General features: G+C 34.3%; 2 protein-coding genes across 5 annotated transcripts in view; both read right to left on the bottom strand.

The window, feature by feature from the left end:
* LOC108033591 (fibronectin type-III domain-containing protein 3A) overlaps positions 1-17,359 on the bottom strand; it is a 260,877-nt gene that overhangs the window by 131,302 nt on the left and 112,216 nt on the right. The window contains exon 1 of one of the 4 annotated variants that reach the window (XM_050885606.1): positions 6,987-7,109. The exons of 1 other annotated variant lie outside the window; for it this stretch is intronic. The gene's annotated coding sequence lies outside the window, so the exon portion shown is untranslated. Of the gene's footprint in view, positions 1-3,556; positions 3,985-6,986; positions 7,110-17,359 lie in introns of those variants that run through there. 2 more of the 4 variants (XM_017107937.3, XM_050885607.1) reach the window with 2 other exon arrangements.
* LOC108033691 (uncharacterized) lies at positions 6,983-7,849 on the bottom strand. Its single transcript, XM_017108188.3, has 2 exons — positions 7,599-7,849; positions 6,983-7,287 (listed from the first exon to the last, which is right to left on the bottom strand). The coding sequence occupies exons 1-2, from the start codon at positions 7,707-7,709 to the stop codon at positions 7,105-7,107; spliced, it is 294 nt and encodes a 97-aa protein (XP_016963677.1). The 5' UTR covers positions 7,710-7,849; the 3' UTR covers positions 6,983-7,104.

The raw sequence follows: 17,359 nt of genomic DNA, 5'->3' as shown, positions 1-17,359 counted from the left end.
GAAAGGCGGGGAAAGGCTGGCAAAGAGAGGGAGGGAGAAGGAGAAATTGCGAGAGCGGGGCCGTGAAAAGCCTGGTGAATTTGGGCAGCATGGTGAGAAACGAACGGATCCTACACGACGAGTGCAACAAATGTTTAGAAGACAACTTCGAGCCAACAAGGTAAATGTTAAGGCACCCCCGGTGGTCGAGTGGGTGAGCTCTCGCCGGTGGGTGGTTTTAGTGGGTGGCGGGCTTAGTGGGTGGCGGCTTTTCGGCCCGTGAAGCGTGGGCAGCGACAAAAGCGGGTGAAGTTATGTCTTGCCCTTTTTTCGGCATACTGGCATACATAGCGCAGCGAATTATTTGTGTGTACCGGTGTGCGGATGTACGAAATGTGTGCCTCAATAGAAGGTTTTTTATTAGGGTGCTTCAGTGTAAGCACCCTAATAAACTTAACCGTTCAGTTCAAACTATGGTTTCGAAGAAAGATTAGGGGTTAACAATTGAGAAATAATTATTTCCAACACTATAAAGTCTGAAGCACTTATATTTTCTTATTTTTATACTCTTGCAGAGGTATAATAATTTTAGTCAGAAGTTTGCAACGCAGTTAAGGAGGCGTTTCCGATCCCATAAAGTATATATATTCTTGATCAGCGTCACTAGATGAGTCGATCTAACCATGTCCGTCTGTCCGTCCGTCTGTCCGGAAATAATAGGAAACAAATTATAGCTTTGGGGTTTTTTAAATTATTGTCTTATATATTGGGAATATAAATTTTTATATTTTTAAGAATTTCGAGTTTAATTTAATTTAATTAATTTATACAAACTTCGGTTGCCGAAGTTAACTTCTTTTCTTGTTGTTATATAAATCTTATATAAATGGTCATCGTTTTAACTGGTACATAAATGCTTTTTGAACTTTTTCTCTTTATTCTTATAAATAATTATAAATTTGTTACCTTCCTCTCCGTGTTGGTTGAAAAATTTGTTTGTGTTAATATTTAAACTCCTTTTGTTTCATATCTTAGTTATCTGAGGTAAACATAATACTATGTATTTCTCGCTAAGAGTGGGTAAAATATTTTATATTTCAAACATTTTGACCCACCCTGGTGCAGCCATGTCCCTTATGGGAGACTTTATTCGAGATGAGCGCGTGGCCAGACAACGAAATGTCAAAGCAGCCTGCTTATTTTTTGCCCATATTTCGCTGTATCCCTAAATGTGTGTGCGATTTTTGGTTTAGCTTTTGGCATATGGTCGGGAAACTGGGAAACCGGTGCGAGGGGTGGCCCTCCCATGTTGTTTTTCGGTGGAAAAGCTGTTTCGTTTATTTCCCCTTTTTTTACACGAGGTTTTCTAGTTAAATATTTTGCAACACCGCTTCGCATTTCCATGATTAGCAGATAAACATATGTTAAGTTGCCAACTCTAAGGAGGTGGGGGTGGAGAAGTTTGGCGAGTCTCCGGGAAGATGGGTAACGAACAGATGTATATGGGGGCACTGCGACTTTGATTGAGCTTTCAAGAGGACAGGGCCGGGCACAGTTTGTTTGTTTGGGATGCAACAGCTGTTGGGCTAAATTGGAAAAATGTTGAGAAAAATCTCCTGGAAAAATGAAGCACTCAAAATATTTAGACTTTTAGTATTTGCTCATTAATTAAATATGTTCCAAAAGTTATCACAAAATATTTATATCATTTATTTATTAACAAACAATAGAGTCCTATTAAAATGCATAAAATGAAAAATTATTTAAACAGTTATAATTGAATTTTCCATCACGAATAATAATCACAGTACAGGTTTCATACTAATTACACTCCTTTTATCTTTAACCCCACCACCATTGTCATTCCTTTTGCTAAGAGTATTACGCCAGCCATTAATTCAATTAACTTTAATGAACCAAATTATAATTGCAAATAAATTATCTCATTTAGGGCGCAGAAAATTTCGCACTTTGCCTTTTAGTAGCACTGAAAGTCTGAAAGCGGCGTCAAGGCCAATTAGAAAACTTTGTCCAAACATCTCACTGCCAAAGCGGGCGAAACTGAGACTCATCTTGTGGATCTGTAGAGGCCCATTTCCCCTCCGCAACGGCCCCCTTTCTGGGCGACCAACTAGCATATGCCAAAGTAAAAAGCTTACCAAAGTCAAGCTCGATTATAAATGCATAAATGCAATTAAAAGCAAATGGAAATCGAACGAAACTCGCAAAAGCTTCGAGCGAAAAACCCCTCGAGGTGGTAAAACAGGAGAGATTACACTTGAAAAAGTATCACACAAATTACATTGAAATCATGAATATAAATAAATTGTGTTTGGGATATTAAAATAATAATAATAGATCCTAACTTACTTGTATTTTATACATAGATACATATTTAATAATTTCCAGTAATAGATATTGTGAACTAAAAAAACATCTTATTATTTTTATTTTATTCATGATCATTGATTTATATTATGCATTTATATATTCTTTGAATTGTTATTTTTTTAATTCTTATCTAATCTTAAAGTTTTTCTGAGTGTATCAAAGCAAAAATTGTAAAAGATATAAAGACGCAGTCGTTCAGCCGAGGGGCGGAGGGTTTGGGGCGGGGCAGGAAGGTGGCGGTGGGAGGTGGGCGGTGGAGACCCAAAAGGCGCGACAAGTGTCGGCTGAGCTTTGTTTGGCGCAAAGAGAGCAGCGAATTGCGAAGAGCAAAAAACGCGAGGCCAAAATCCAAAGACGACCATAGATAGTAAATTGCTAAGTTTATGCAGTGCAATTCATGAATTTATAAATTTAGAGGAGAAATCCGTATTAAATTTTACAAAGTGTAAAGGTTCCTAAATCATTTTCGTGAATTTATAAAATTTATAAAATTACTTTTAAAATGTATTTTTTGATTTGATTTTTAAATATTTTTGCGCTATTTTTTTGTAGTATTGTTATCTATTCTAAAGAGTTATTTCAGGCCTAAGTAAATATTATGAACTTAGGTTTTTATGAATTTGTTTTGCGAACGGGACCACGCATAAACATTGTAACAGTAAAAGAAGCCCTGACCATGCAGTTGCGTCAATGGGTGCGAAAAGGAGGCATCGAGAGTGGAAGCAGGAGGCGAATACCAGCAAGAGAGTGAGAGAAAGAGAGGGAGAGACCGCGAGAGGCACTGGTTGAGTTGGTTTTGCTGACTGCACTTGTTTTGCCATCATTGTTATTGTTGCTTGCAACGTTTTGCTGCCACTTGGCCGCAAAAGCAACAAAAACAAGCCCCCCGCACCAATACACGTGCGCGGTATTGCCAATTCACCCACATTTACACAGACAACAGTTAGCCGCCGCTCGAGTGTGTGTGTGAGCGTGCGTTGGTGTGCATGCTAACATATTGTAAGCATTTTTTCATATTTCTCAATGGAAAAACCAACGCCAAAAACCGTTAAAACAACCCAAAAGGCTAACTTACCTTTTGTGATAGGGAAAACTAGGAAAACTTGATAAGCTCCTATGCAAAATAATGCAACATATGTTAGCACACACACTAAAGCCAGCAAACACTCTGAAATAATCAACTTACTTTGCAAGTATCTTGCCTTTGAATTTGAATTTGATTTTGCTTTTGTTTTCTATTTATTTATTTGTTGCTCTTAGGTTTTTATTTATTTTTGCTGCACTCAACCACACAGAAACACACGTACGCGAAAAAAACACGAAAAGCAGCCAACATTTTATTTGTTTTGATTTTCACTGCTCTGCATTTGTTAGATTTTTCCTCAAGATGCGTAACAAGTATTCTTTCAATTTTCTTGTTTTTTAATAAATAACAAATTAGCGAACGTAACGAAACAACGATAAACGGTTAATTACGACGGATTTTTGCAGACGCAATAGTCGTCTGCGATGGGGGGTGGCGGAGGGGGTAAACTAACAATTGTACCTGCCGAATTTGTTTTTAAATGCTCGCCAGCTTTTCTGATTTTCCGATGCGAACGCGCGCGCTGCGAAAAACCTATTCGAAGCGAGTCGGAGGAGCCCCTCTATATAGATTCTCTCTGGCGGTTTGGAAACAATTCGCATTGAGTGAGTGCAAAAACGGCTGATTCGGTGCGCTCGGCTTTTCTCTCGCACGCCCCCAAAAAGCTCCGGCGCCCCCAACGCTCTTGAGCGCTCTTCTTCGGTGCTCTTCGTTGCCCCCACCGCTAACGGTAATTACACGGACAATGTTAATGTTAAGCCTTACATAAATATAATTTTAATACAAAAAATCGTTGAACTGCAAACGGTTTTGACCCACATTTATGTAATATGCCATACTATTTGAACTCCAAGTCGAACAAAAAAAATATTTTTAAATCGCCTACTTTATTATACTAAATGATAAGTGTCATATTGGTAATTGATGAAAAAATCTTTTTGATCATTGACTCGTTTTGAACTCTCATTAAAGTAGAAAGACATACGATTTAAACTCTTAGTCAAAATAATTTTTTTTTTTTTAACTTGCTCTATGGCAATATCGTAGAAACCATCATCCTAAAAACCTATTTTATAATAAGAAAGTTATTTCTGTTAAATTTGTGGTTATTGAATCAAAATATTTCTTTGTGTAAAGAGTAAATACAAATTTTAAATCCGACTTAAGCCTCGATTTCCCTCTCGGCTCTTAAGTTTCAGCGCTGCGTGGGCGCCAAAATAGTTGCCACCCACTGAAAGTCCTGCGAATTGAGTTTCTTAATGGTTCGAGTCCGTACTAAGTTACATAGTTATTCAAAAATATGGTTTAAATAAAAAAAGCGCATATTTGAGCATTTCATTTACTATAAATATTTTATTTTTATGTCCTGAAAACCGTAGTAAGTTTTGGAATTTCATTTTTAGTTTAGATATGAATTGATATGTTGTTCATTCATTTCGCTTCTTAACTTTACAAATAAAATTATTTAATCAAGCAACAGAGAGATTAAGGGTTTAAAATATTTATTTAACATACTTATTGCTTATGTTGTAAAATATTTGATGTACATTTTACTAATACCTTGAATTAAATATTTCCAAATAATATTTAATATTTTCAAATACTTAATATGTAATTTTGAAATCACTAAACATTTATAAATTGATACTTTTTCCTTGTTTATTATCTAATAATACGATAATTACTACTTACTATTACTACTAACATATAATAGAGTACAATAATATATATTATCCAACATTGTTAATTTAACTTAAGCTTAAAAAAAAATTATTTAAAAAAAAAACGAATCTCAGTAAAAACCCTTCGCGTCGCAAACATTCTCTACTTAAATATTAGGGGTATTCGAAATATCTTACGTGCTATATGTGAAGTCAACGTTGACTGCGCTGCCTCTGCCGCTGCATCTGCTCAGAAAATTGCACGCGTGGGCGAGCGGTAAAAACCGCAATGAGAGAGTTGGAGAGTGAGAGAGCGAGTTTGGGAAAGTGAGTGGGTGGCAGTGAGTGAATCCGAATTGAGAGCTTTTCGGGTCCTGCAACCTGTAAGAAAACGAAGGCTCAAAACGCTCAAGCGAGAGCTTTCACTGCTGAGATTGCCTATTCGACACCGGCAACAATCAAAACAGCTGTCTAAAAAAGATACAGCAAATATATTTATAAATTATAAGGCTTTGCAAGAGTTTAGTTTAAAAAATGAAAGATACATTTTTATGAATAATTTACTTTTTATTATAACGCGTTAATTGTATGATGTCCCATATTGAATACAAAATGTATGGTAGTAGGATAGTATACTGTACTATAAGTATAAATACTATATTACCATACTATAAGTGTTAATCAAAGTTTTTTCTGAAATTCGGTTATTGCTAACCAAGAATATATGCTATATCTGTTAAAGTTGTTTTGCTATGAGGAAGTCCTTCTTACAGTTTGGAAATACCCAATTATATATTTATATAGTATAGACATTGTGCTCTTCGGAATTCGGCGATTAGATCCGGAATCAGTTCCCCTAAAGAGCCCAAACTTAACAGTCCAGCACAAACTACTGGACCGGCATCAACGATCTAGCCAACGAGGGCGTATACAAATCCTTAGCTTCTGGCACTACAGCTCCATTCTTGGAGTGGTTTTCAGGATATCCTACGACTACGGCAACATACAAATGCATTGTTGTGTACAATAGGTGATTTTAGAATATCATTAAAATTTTACAAATAAAACAAAACATCATTTGTCAAAATATTTTAAAAACCTCCTGTTGATCGACTATCAAATACCCGAAACTCTGTTTCAAGTTAACAACAAAATCAAACTCAGAACTCCTTGAATCTGTACGCTAAACCAATCCTAATCAATATTAAATATACTTTATAAAATTAAAAAAAAAATGTACTTAAAATTATTACGGTTATTATGGTTTTTGGGGACTATTAAAAGGGAAAACTACCAAAGAACCGTCATTTGGGTTGAAAGGTAAATTATCAATTCGATGGGTTTCGATTGTGTAGGTCAAATTCAACTAAAATTTTTTTCTGTGCAGATACATACTTTGTGTGTAATGCATATACTTTTCGTTAAATTTTATATACCCTTTTACTCTAAGAATAAAGGGTATATAAAATATTGTGCGGCACAACAACCTATAGACGTGGTGCGCCATCTATAAGTGAGAACAACCTGTAAAGGCATAGATGTCGCTTTAGTCAAAGGTGTGTAGATAAGTGTAGATGTAAGATACTGAAAAGTTATTTGACATTAAGGATAATTCGTATGTAGGGGGCGATTAGAAAAAATTGTAGTTTGAAATATGGATAAGTTTGGATAAAATAAGAAATCAAAGGAATTTTGAGAACTCGAGAATAAAATTTTGACATAGGGAAAGGACAAAAAAGCTCAATAAAAAAAATAAATAATAAAATTGTTTTTTGTTTTTATTTTTTTATAAAATATTTTAAACAAGTTATAAATATGACATCAAATGTCAGAAGCTCACCGAAAAAATCGCCACAGCTTAATAAAATTACCTTGTAATTGGCTTTTATTGGTAATCATGTCATGTCATTTTTCAGTCAGACTTGAATATAGTATTATATAGAATTTAAGTGTGCCAGATCCCATAGCATCTATAAATTTTCCCCGGATTTATGCTCCGACTTTGCAGAACTTTTTGGATGTTTTGCGCAACTTTAACCACCACTCGAAGTCGTTCTTGATATACTTCGCTTTGACTGCGCGTTCACGTTGCTGGATAAACTTGTCGCGATCGCGTAGCCAAATCCGGGCGTATTCCCAGCCAATCAAATGGGACATCGATACCGGAGAGTACTGCAAAAAAATATATATTATATCTAGTAAGTAAATAAAAACCCACTTTTCCGGAAGCATGGAGTATTATATTTTTGGTACAAAGTAAAAGATTTGTTGCCTACTTAAATGGGTCTTTACATTAAACGTATTAACCCACTAACTCACATAACATATAAGATTAAAAAAAAAAAATATTTAAAAAAAAATTAAATGTTGAATTTCTTGCAAGACTTTGCTAAGTGATAATTGTTTTATTCACAAAAAGCCGGAAATATTGGGAAACCTGTTATTTTTTCCTGTGCTCTAAAAAACTATTCTTGTAAATTCACCTCAAGTTCACAGGATGGCACAAAGCGCTCCCTCTTTCCAGCCTCGGTGGTAAGATTGTCCTTGGGCTTGCAAAGCCGAGCTCGGGACCATTCCTTGGTCTGCTTATTCATTTTACAATATATGTTTTACTCTCAATTTAGTTGGTGGAGTATTAAGATACTGATAATTTTGAAAAGCGCATATCCGAATGCGAGAATTTTTTCGGATTTGAGGCTGAAAATTTTTGAAGGAAAATGCCTAACGGGAATTACAAATTATGTGAGTTAAAGGAAAACATTTTTTGTAAACAAAAAGTCTTTCGCGTTGACCCTAAAAATATTCCCTTCATAAAATCAACACAACAGGGCAAATACTTTATATCACTACTGAATTTTCGAATATGTGTAGATGGTCAAAGTATGTAAATGACGACAGTTGCCAGAGAAAGCAATAAAAATAATACGGGAATGGAAACCGCCCAGAACAAACTTGGTGAAAATCCCCAAACCAAGCCATCCGAAGGACAAACACTGAAATGTTTCGAAGGCGTTTCCTTCAACCAACAAGGCCAACAACAACATGTCCAAAACCATGGAAAAGTGGGAGAAGCGTAAATAAGGAGCAGAAATTGAACCTGGAACTGAAAGACAAAAGGCAAAGAAGTATAACAAACTTTAAGTCAATACACCTACACAAAATACAACAAAACAGGGCGAAAAAATAAAACAAAATTAAATAGGAGAGGAAAACCTCGCCACTTTCCCACCCGCCACCCCCTCGGCCGAATAATGGAAGAAGCAGCAAGAAAAACAAAACACGGCGACAGGCCAACAATTTGAGGTGGGCGTTCTGGGAAAGGGGCGGGGCAGCGGACGGTTCGGGGTGACTCAGGCACTGAGTGAGGGGTGGAGAAATATCCTCCAAGTACCCAGTCAAAAAAGGTGTAAGAACAGGGTAATTGTAAAGAGATTTCTTATGCGTACAAACTCAAATATAAAGAATTTTTAAAATTTAAAAACGATCTTTGAAGTTGACATAAACACATTTTATTCTTAAAATCAATAAGCTTCTATCAAAATTTTTTTTGAATTTTGTTCAGTGTAAATGGCACGGCCAAACGTAAATCAAACAAAAATAAAACAAAGCAAAACAAATAAAATTAACAAAACTACGCAAAAGTAGCAGACGACGAATACGAATATACGATGACGATGAAGCAAACAAGGAGCAAAACCAAACAAGTAGATCTAAATAATTATTCGAGGACCAGGACCGGTTTAATACCCTCTTAAAACTAAAATGTGTGAGCAAAACAACATTTAAAAAGCAATTTAAAATATAACAATTTTTTAAAGTGTTGCTTAAAAAAGTTTATGAGCACATCGAAGTATTATAATATAAAAGTAATAATATACTTAGTTACATGTTATAATAATAACCAACTAATCTTAAAGTATTTTTTTTCTTTATAAAAATGTTATAACTTTATAAAAATGTTGATTTAAAAAAAGAGACAAATAAAAGTATTTCAATCCATTTCAAACATTTTAGCTGAAGAATTCGAATTCGAATATATGCAGTTAAGTGCAAGTTCCAAATGGACTAAATATATGTGTTAGATACATTAATGAAAAGTTCAGGGTTTTAGCCAACAAAGCGAAGACAGAGTGGAAGAACCCTGTAAAAATAAACAAAAAACAAAGACAAATACAGAACATGATGATGATGTCCATTCCCTTGATGATAATGATGAGACAAACGAAGCATTTTCCGTTTTCTAAAACAAACATTTGCAAATGTTCTCAACAAACTTTTTATTTGGCCAAAAGAATGAGGGAAACAGAAGCCAGACGACTGTGGGTGGCTTTGGGCGGCGTGGGGGATGGGGTGTCGTGGGTGGGGGAAGTTTCGAGCAAACAAACACACAATTACAGTTACAGTTGTGTTTGTCTCTCCGTTGCTGTGCGCACTGCAAACAAAACTTCCTATTTTAGCCCAACGCCCCCTCACGGCGGAAGACGCCACCCCCCAGGGGCAGGGGCCTTCTCACTCGCACTGCTTTCTCCTTTCCGTTTCCCTGCCTCGTCTGCCGACCGCTCACGTGCAAGTGTATGCGTAAATAAGCATTTTACTATACAACACAAACTGTTTCTTGTCCTTGTCGTTGCCCTTGTTGTTGTTTTGTTACCCATTAGCTTGGGAGTAGTCTCTGGGTATATTGGGCCCTTAAAGTACCTTTTGATTACTTACATAAGTGAAGTATACCTTATGTATTACATCTATGTATTGCAAAAATAATTATACACATTGTATCTTTATCTTCTACCTTTAAACAATAATTTATATCTTTATCTTCTACCTTTAACCAATAATTTGTATATTTATCTTCCACCCTTAACCCATAATTATACAATTAAAATAAAAATTCTTCCTTTAACATATAGTGGAAAATAAAAATATCGTTGCATTTAAAACCATTTTATATTTCATATAATATCATAATTTAAGAATAATTTTAAAAAATATGGATAAAATAAAATATTGTTATATCGAAATATACCTAAATAAATATTAAATCTAATTTAAACTGATATATGTAAAGCGTGGAAGATAAATTTAGTATACGTTGATTTATTAACAATCTTATAAAAGAGCTTTGCCGTATAAAATTTGTATGTTCATCTTCTGTAGTATAAATTTGTTGTATTTGCATTATGAACTATTAATTTAAATATTAAATTACATTTTTAAAGATACCAAATTCCAAAATCAAACTAGTTTCTAAACTTCTTCTTCTTAAACTCAAACTTATTTATTTTAATAAAGTATGCTCTTCTTTAAAAAGTGATAATTCGTAAATAAATTAAATAAATAATCAACGCTATTGCAAGGTATTATAAATTCGAAAAATGGGATTTTATCGTTTCTTCCTTGGTTTTAGTGCTATTTGTTTATTTCAGGGGGTGTACGACCACCCCCTACGCCTCCTCTTCTTCTGCATGTTGTTGAGCTTCATTGTTGTTGTTTCAGTGCTCATTAGTCGCATTCGCATTGGCTCCTTGTTGTGTTTGCCCTGTCTATGTGTTTGCATTTGTTTGTTTTAAAATTTTATTGTATTTCACTCAGTTGTTGGCTCGTTTTGTTTCGTTGCCTCGTTGCTCCCCCGCTGACTTCGTTTGCCTTTAACCCCACAACGCCCCCAAGGCTTATTTGCCCATCTCCTATTTTGTTTTTTCAGGCATTTCTTGCTTTTCCCTGAAGTCGAAAGCATTCGCACTCATTTATCGGTGTCCTAAAGGATTCATTTGTTTTATTTGTAAGATTCAAAATGATTAGATAAGTTACTATTTGAATACTTTTAAAATACAAATAAATATTTTATTGGTAATATTCTAAAATGATATTATTCTATATGTAAACTATTATTTAAATGTTCTTCTTTATTCCAGGACAGGCTACATTTTTAAATTTAAATATTCACATTAATTTATAGTATTTTATCTTAAACAATGCAAGCAATTGTTTGATTTTAAATTCTTTTTTAGTACAAGGCTTAACAACTTAGTGGTCTGTAAATATTTAAAAAATGTATGATTTGCATAAGAAATAAAGACATAAGTATTTCACTTATTTAAACTTCATAACAATAAAATATATGTGACAAAATTAATTGTACTATTGTTATAAAGAAAATTTGTAACAAAGAAAAATACCGGCTCTTAAACTGAAACACTTGTTAAATGGAACTCTACAATTACTAAACTAGAGAACAGTAAACCTACATATATCGCCAAGTTTAGCTTTGTTTTGCCCACTTTTCAATTACATTTCAAGGCATTTCAGCGCGTCGACAGCCATGAAAAAGTGCAGTGAAATATTCGACATATTCCAGATGAGCAACAACTATGACAACAACCAGAAAAATACGAATAAAAAACTGAAAAACTGGAAAAACAACGACTAAAGCCAAGAACTAAGGCTACAACATAAGCAGGCAGATACATTTCCACGGCCCACCACCCACGAAAAACTCACGTGTTGCCAACGCTGGCTTACCAACACCAAAAAAAGTGCTTAATTAATTAATTTTTTTACATTCTCTTGTTTGATTTCTGCTTGACTTTTTCGCTGTTTCTGGGTTCTTTTTGTTAAATATATTTTTCATTTTGCTTTTTGGCATAGCTGTGTTGGCATTTTTGCTGCCGCTGCGGGAGTGTTTATATGTCATTGTTATTGTTAACAGCTGTACTTTTGCAAATTTACAGCAGTAAAAGCACAGAAAAAAAAACAAAAAAAAACCACTGGCACATAAAAAACAACAAACACCTACAACAACCCGAACAAAAACAACAGGAGCTGCAGAAAACAATTTTTGCTGAATGCACACGAAAAATCAACGAAAGTGGAGAGACCTTACCAAAACGAAGCAGATGCACTGAGGATTAAGATACAATATAATATATAATTAAATAAAAACTCAAAATAATAAAGAAATTCACACATGTTTTGTATTTTTGAAAAATGCAAGCTCTTATCTTAATAAATAATTGTAATTTTCGATATATATTTTATTTTGTTCAATTTTTTTTTTTTTTACATAAAATTATTATTTTTTATATCGTAAAAATAGTTTTATTGGAATACTCAAATTGTAATGCAAAATAATTTACATAAAAATCTCTTTTAAATATTGTTAAAGAAATAATCTTATAAAATGTTATAACATTACAATCTAATATTTTAAATTTAAAATACCTAGCTAACGATTAAAAAATGTGAAAATCTCATTAGAAAGTTGAAATAAAATGTTGTAAAATTTAGAATTAAAATTTATTACACAACAATTTTTTGAAGTGCTTCCGCTTGCAGCGGGAGTTCTGTGGCCCTGTTATTGTTGCTATTTCTGCCGCTGCTTCTTGTTATTATTGCTAGCCGAATAACAAAAAATACAACACTGAAATAAGCAGAAGAACAAGAGTAAACAATTGCAACAACAACCAGCTGGGTCTGGGTTAGTAAATAAATGCGACAAGCGTATTTTTTCCGTTCAGCAAAACAATGTCAACACGGCGAAAACATTTCGACCGAAAATACAAAAACTACCAATAAAAATACCACCCGCACAACATTTTTGGTAGCAGCACTTGCCGAATAAACATTTAATCATAATTGTATTCAGATGAAGTACAGTTGTGCTGCAGTTGGTTAGGTTGGCAATCCGCATCTATGCGTTGCATACCACGTAGCGGCCTTATCGCGTCTACCAAAGAAAATGGGAAAAACAGAAACCCAAACTGCGGTGGAAAACTGAAGAAAAATTTGTTTACTTCCGCTTGAAGTTTTGCCAAGGTTTGCGATTTGTTTTCCAGCGGGTGGCAACATTATTCAAAACAAGGCAGGAGATTACTTTAAGCACATACTCTGGCTATTTGTAGAATTAATAAGCCTTGAAGTTCGATAAAAAAGACTTATTTTATATCTGGTATAGAAAATTAATAAAATTAAATGTTTATTATATATAAATATATTATATATATATGCGGTCTTTAATAACTATGACCTTTATTGAACGAAGAACTAAATTTCCAGCTGAAGAATTCCCGATCACAACAAATTTGAGGTCCAAAATGATAACAAAAATCTTAGTAGACCATGTTAGCTAGCTTCAACTGAAGAATTCATGTTAAGATACTAGAAAATATTTTTGAAATGGGTTGCGAATATTTGATTACTACATTTTCTCAAAAAACTTTTTGCATTCCAGTATTTTTATTTCATTTTCAATATTTAGCAATTCTTGCTTATATATATATAATTATTTCCTTGATAAAAGCATTGCTACAAAAGATTTGATTGTTTAACACCTGTACAGTGGGCACTCATCGTGCACCTCCCTTCCCTCTCACTCACTCCACCGCAAAAACTCTTTCTCAGTGACAAAGGCAGAGATAGACAACAGTAACAACAACTAATTAAGTTCATTGCTTCTATTTGCGTATTACGCTGCCTTGCATGCAAACGTGTTTATGTACACACAGCAGCGCTCAAATAAATAGCATTTAAAAGTTATATATTTTAAATTTATACCTGTAATGACTAATCTAAGTTGTTGAGAGCTAGATAATCTGTTTAATTTAATACTTTAATGATTTAGAAAAGCTTAATACTTATTTTTATTATTATATTGTATTTTGTTTAATTTTATTTAATTTGATATTTAAATCTATAAATAATACTCAGATCGTTCTTGTCTTATAAACAACAGTATCAAATGGTTATATTACTCTTATCATACATTTAAAAAAAAAAGCATAAAAAATTTGAGAAAATTTTTAATTCCTATAATTTTCCGGAATATGACTGATATCAATTCTCTAAATTGTTTGCTGTCCGAAACGGCGCTTCTTTTATGTTTTCGACTATTTTGGACCAAGTCACATCAAAAAAGGTAAAAGAAAAAATCATTTTTTCGTCAAAAACTATCGTATTTTTCCACCCAAAAAAATCAGTATTTTGGGCGAAACAAAAAAAGTAATGGTCCAAAACTGGAATGGCATACCTCGTCGAGCTCGTAGTTACCCCTTGCAAAAAAAATGGAAAATTTGAGAAAATTTTTAGTTTCTACAATCGGCCGGAAAATGACTGATATCAATTGTCTAGCTTGTTAGCTGTCCGAAACGGTGCTTTTTTTATGTTTTCGACTATTTTTGACCAAGTCACATCAGAAAAGGTAAAAGAAAAAATCATTTTTTCGTCAAAAACTAAGATCGTATTTTTCCACCGAAAAAAATCAGTATTTTGGGCGAAACAAAAAAAGTAATGGTCCAAAACTTGAATGGCATACCTCGTGTATCTTTTTATAATTTTTTCAGATACATTCATGGATATTTTGTAACACCCTGACGCTTGGTCCTCTTAATTTGGCCGCATGTGTACGTGCACATATCTATGTATATATTTCTTGTTGCCGTTTTCTGTTGCTGTTGTTGCCGCCTGACTGTTGTTTTAGTTATTGTTGCTGCTGCTTTGCATATTTTTTGCAGTGGAAGCTCGACAACAAAAGGCGGCCGAAAACAAAACAAGAGCAACAAAACTCATCAGGCTCATCTTCATTAACTTTGCCTTCCGTCTTTCTGTCCGTTACCCTTCTTATATGTACACACCATCCCCTTCAGCCCCCTGAAACTTCTTCTTCTGTGCCCCCACCCCACTTTGCAGTTTTCCTCAACCCAACTTTCTTGCATTGTCTCTGCAAAATACGAAAAACAGAAAAAAAAATACTTTTGTTTACTCTCATGCCTGCGTTGCCTTCACTGTTGTTGCTCTGTCGACTTCGCAGTCGCCGCTGTTTACACAATTCCAATTCCACAGCCGAAGTCCAGCAACAACAATAACAATAAAAGAAAGCCCAAAAAACAAGTCAGAATTAATTCAAGTCCAGATACATAATTCGATCAAGACGTACCCTTACATTGGGATAAAGATCACGTAAGATCAGTTTGTTTCGAAAAAATTTCAAATATGAATAAAATATGTATCTTAAGACTGATTAAGAATGATAAGGAATCATACAAAATGTTATAATTTTATAAATCCCTTCTCAATTTATGAAAATTCAGTTTTTGTTACAATTTTAAATCTATTTTTGAAAACAAGTTTTAAAATATGAATGTAGAAAGTCCCTAACATAAGTGATGATAAAGATACATAAATCTGAAGAACGCAAAAATAATATGCGATATATTTGTACTACAATTTTTACCAATACTAAATAATTTTTTAATTTACATTGTTAAAGTATAAACTAAACTTGTAAGCCCCCCTTAAGTACCTAAAAATATAGAATGCCCTAAAAGATAGTGATGATGAAGATACATAAATCAACAGCAAGAGCGACAGAGAAATGCGAATGGATAATGACCTTCAGCTACGTCGCTGCCGGCGCCGACGTCTCTTTCGGGAGGCGGTGGAGAGGAGGGGATCGGCGGGGGCCGAGGGGTCAAGAAACAACACAACTTAATTTCTGGTAGTCAGGGACATTATACCGTCGCTCTCTTTCTCTCTCCGCCATTCCCGCCCACGCACAAACATTGTAAACAAACGGAATTGCTTCCTAGTTGTAAATTCGCACGCAAACATGCGCGAATACACTGCAACAAATTGAGGTAATAAGACATGGAAAAAAGTGCAACAATGGTCCTTAAGTTTTCTTTAAATTACTCATACGACACGTAGGCCAGGTAGCATTTAGCATTTAAAAATGGTTATAAGTTTATTTTTTTAATAATTTTTGTGGATAAATGTTAAAAATTGTGATACAAAAACAATTGTTTAGTTTAAATCTACTGCAACTAAATACACTTTTTTTTAAGGATCAATTTTTTTTCCATGGAAGTACAGATGGTTTGGCGAATTTTTGTTGCTTATTTAATAAAAATTATCAAACATATTTACAATTTGTTCAGTGTATGACAATAATCGCTGCCTGTGCGCCTGCTCTCTCAATGTTCTCGTTGCTCTCTCCGAAAGAGAATAATTTCTCCCAATTGCTCTCCCGTTCTCCTGTGCAAACAAGTGTTTGTTTGCTGCGTCGCCGTCGACGCTGGCCGAGGACGCGGCAGCGGTAGAAGCACCCGCACACACAGAAAGGACCATCCACCCCCTCCCACTCACCCTGTCGAACTTTCTTATTTGATTACTGGCAAAAAAGAAAAGAGTCCCGCTCTCTGTCAAATTGTGACAAACGAATTTGTACTAATTAGCATTTCTCATGCGGCCTTCACAGTGGGTCGCATCTATTAAAATGTGCCCTGTAAACGATGACTTGCCATTTTATTTGTCGTGCCAGCATAAAGCTCAGGCAGATTTAATAACTAAAGTGGATTACTGTTGAAAATTGTGGCATGATTTTTAAAGATATTGAAAGACCTATGAGTACCTGTTACTATAATAATATTAGTTTAAAATTTTGCATTTTATTTTTAATTTGAATAAAAGTCATGATGATGCTCAAGAACTGAACAGGTGAACTGGATGGGGGATTAGATTATGTTTTTTTTTTTATTTCACCTATCTTTATTTAAATACTAAGTAAATAATTAAGCAAGCAAACATGTATGTTTCTTATTTTATAATTTACTAATTTGATTTTCTTTAAATTAATGATTTCCTTTCTCAAGTTTTGGTTTTGGCATTCCACAGTGCGACCAAAAAGTAACGTAACAACAACAATTCGCCCAAGAACGGAAAACTAACACATAAAGCGCTAAAGAGAGCGCAAGACAATGCCTCAGCGAAAGACAAGAGAAAGAAAGAAAGGAGGGGGCGTTGAAGGAGGCGTGGGAGGAGGAAAGAGCACAGCACGTGAACTGAGTACTTGCGCACGAGAGAAAAACAACAGTAATAAAAACAAAAGCAAAAATACACCGCCCACGCAGCCACCAAAAACGCAATGCACGTTGACTGCGCAGCGACTGCGACTGCGGCTGAGGAAAAAGCAGCGCCATAGTAAGACGAAAACAAAAGAATATCTTGCAAAAATTAATTAAAAATAAAGAGGAAAAAACCAAAACTATGTATGGAATATTTTCAGGAAAAATTAAAAGTATTTAATGTATGTGGAGTAATATAATTACCTATTAAATGACAAACATTGTAAACATTTTGTTTTTTTGTGTCTTTTAAAAGGAATTGCTTATTAAAGTTTTTCATATATTTGGTAACATTCGTAATAAATAATATAATAAGTTAAATACACTAATACAAATTCATTGTCAGACAA

This window comes from Drosophila biarmipes, chromosome 2L (assembly GCF_025231255.1).
Source record: "Drosophila biarmipes strain raj3 chromosome 2L, RU_DBia_V1.1, whole genome shotgun sequence".
Taxonomy (NCBI): domain Eukaryota; kingdom Metazoa; phylum Arthropoda; class Insecta; order Diptera; family Drosophilidae; genus Drosophila; species Drosophila biarmipes.
Note: the sequence above shows the minus strand (reverse complement) of the source record. Positions and strands in the feature narration are given on the sequence as shown.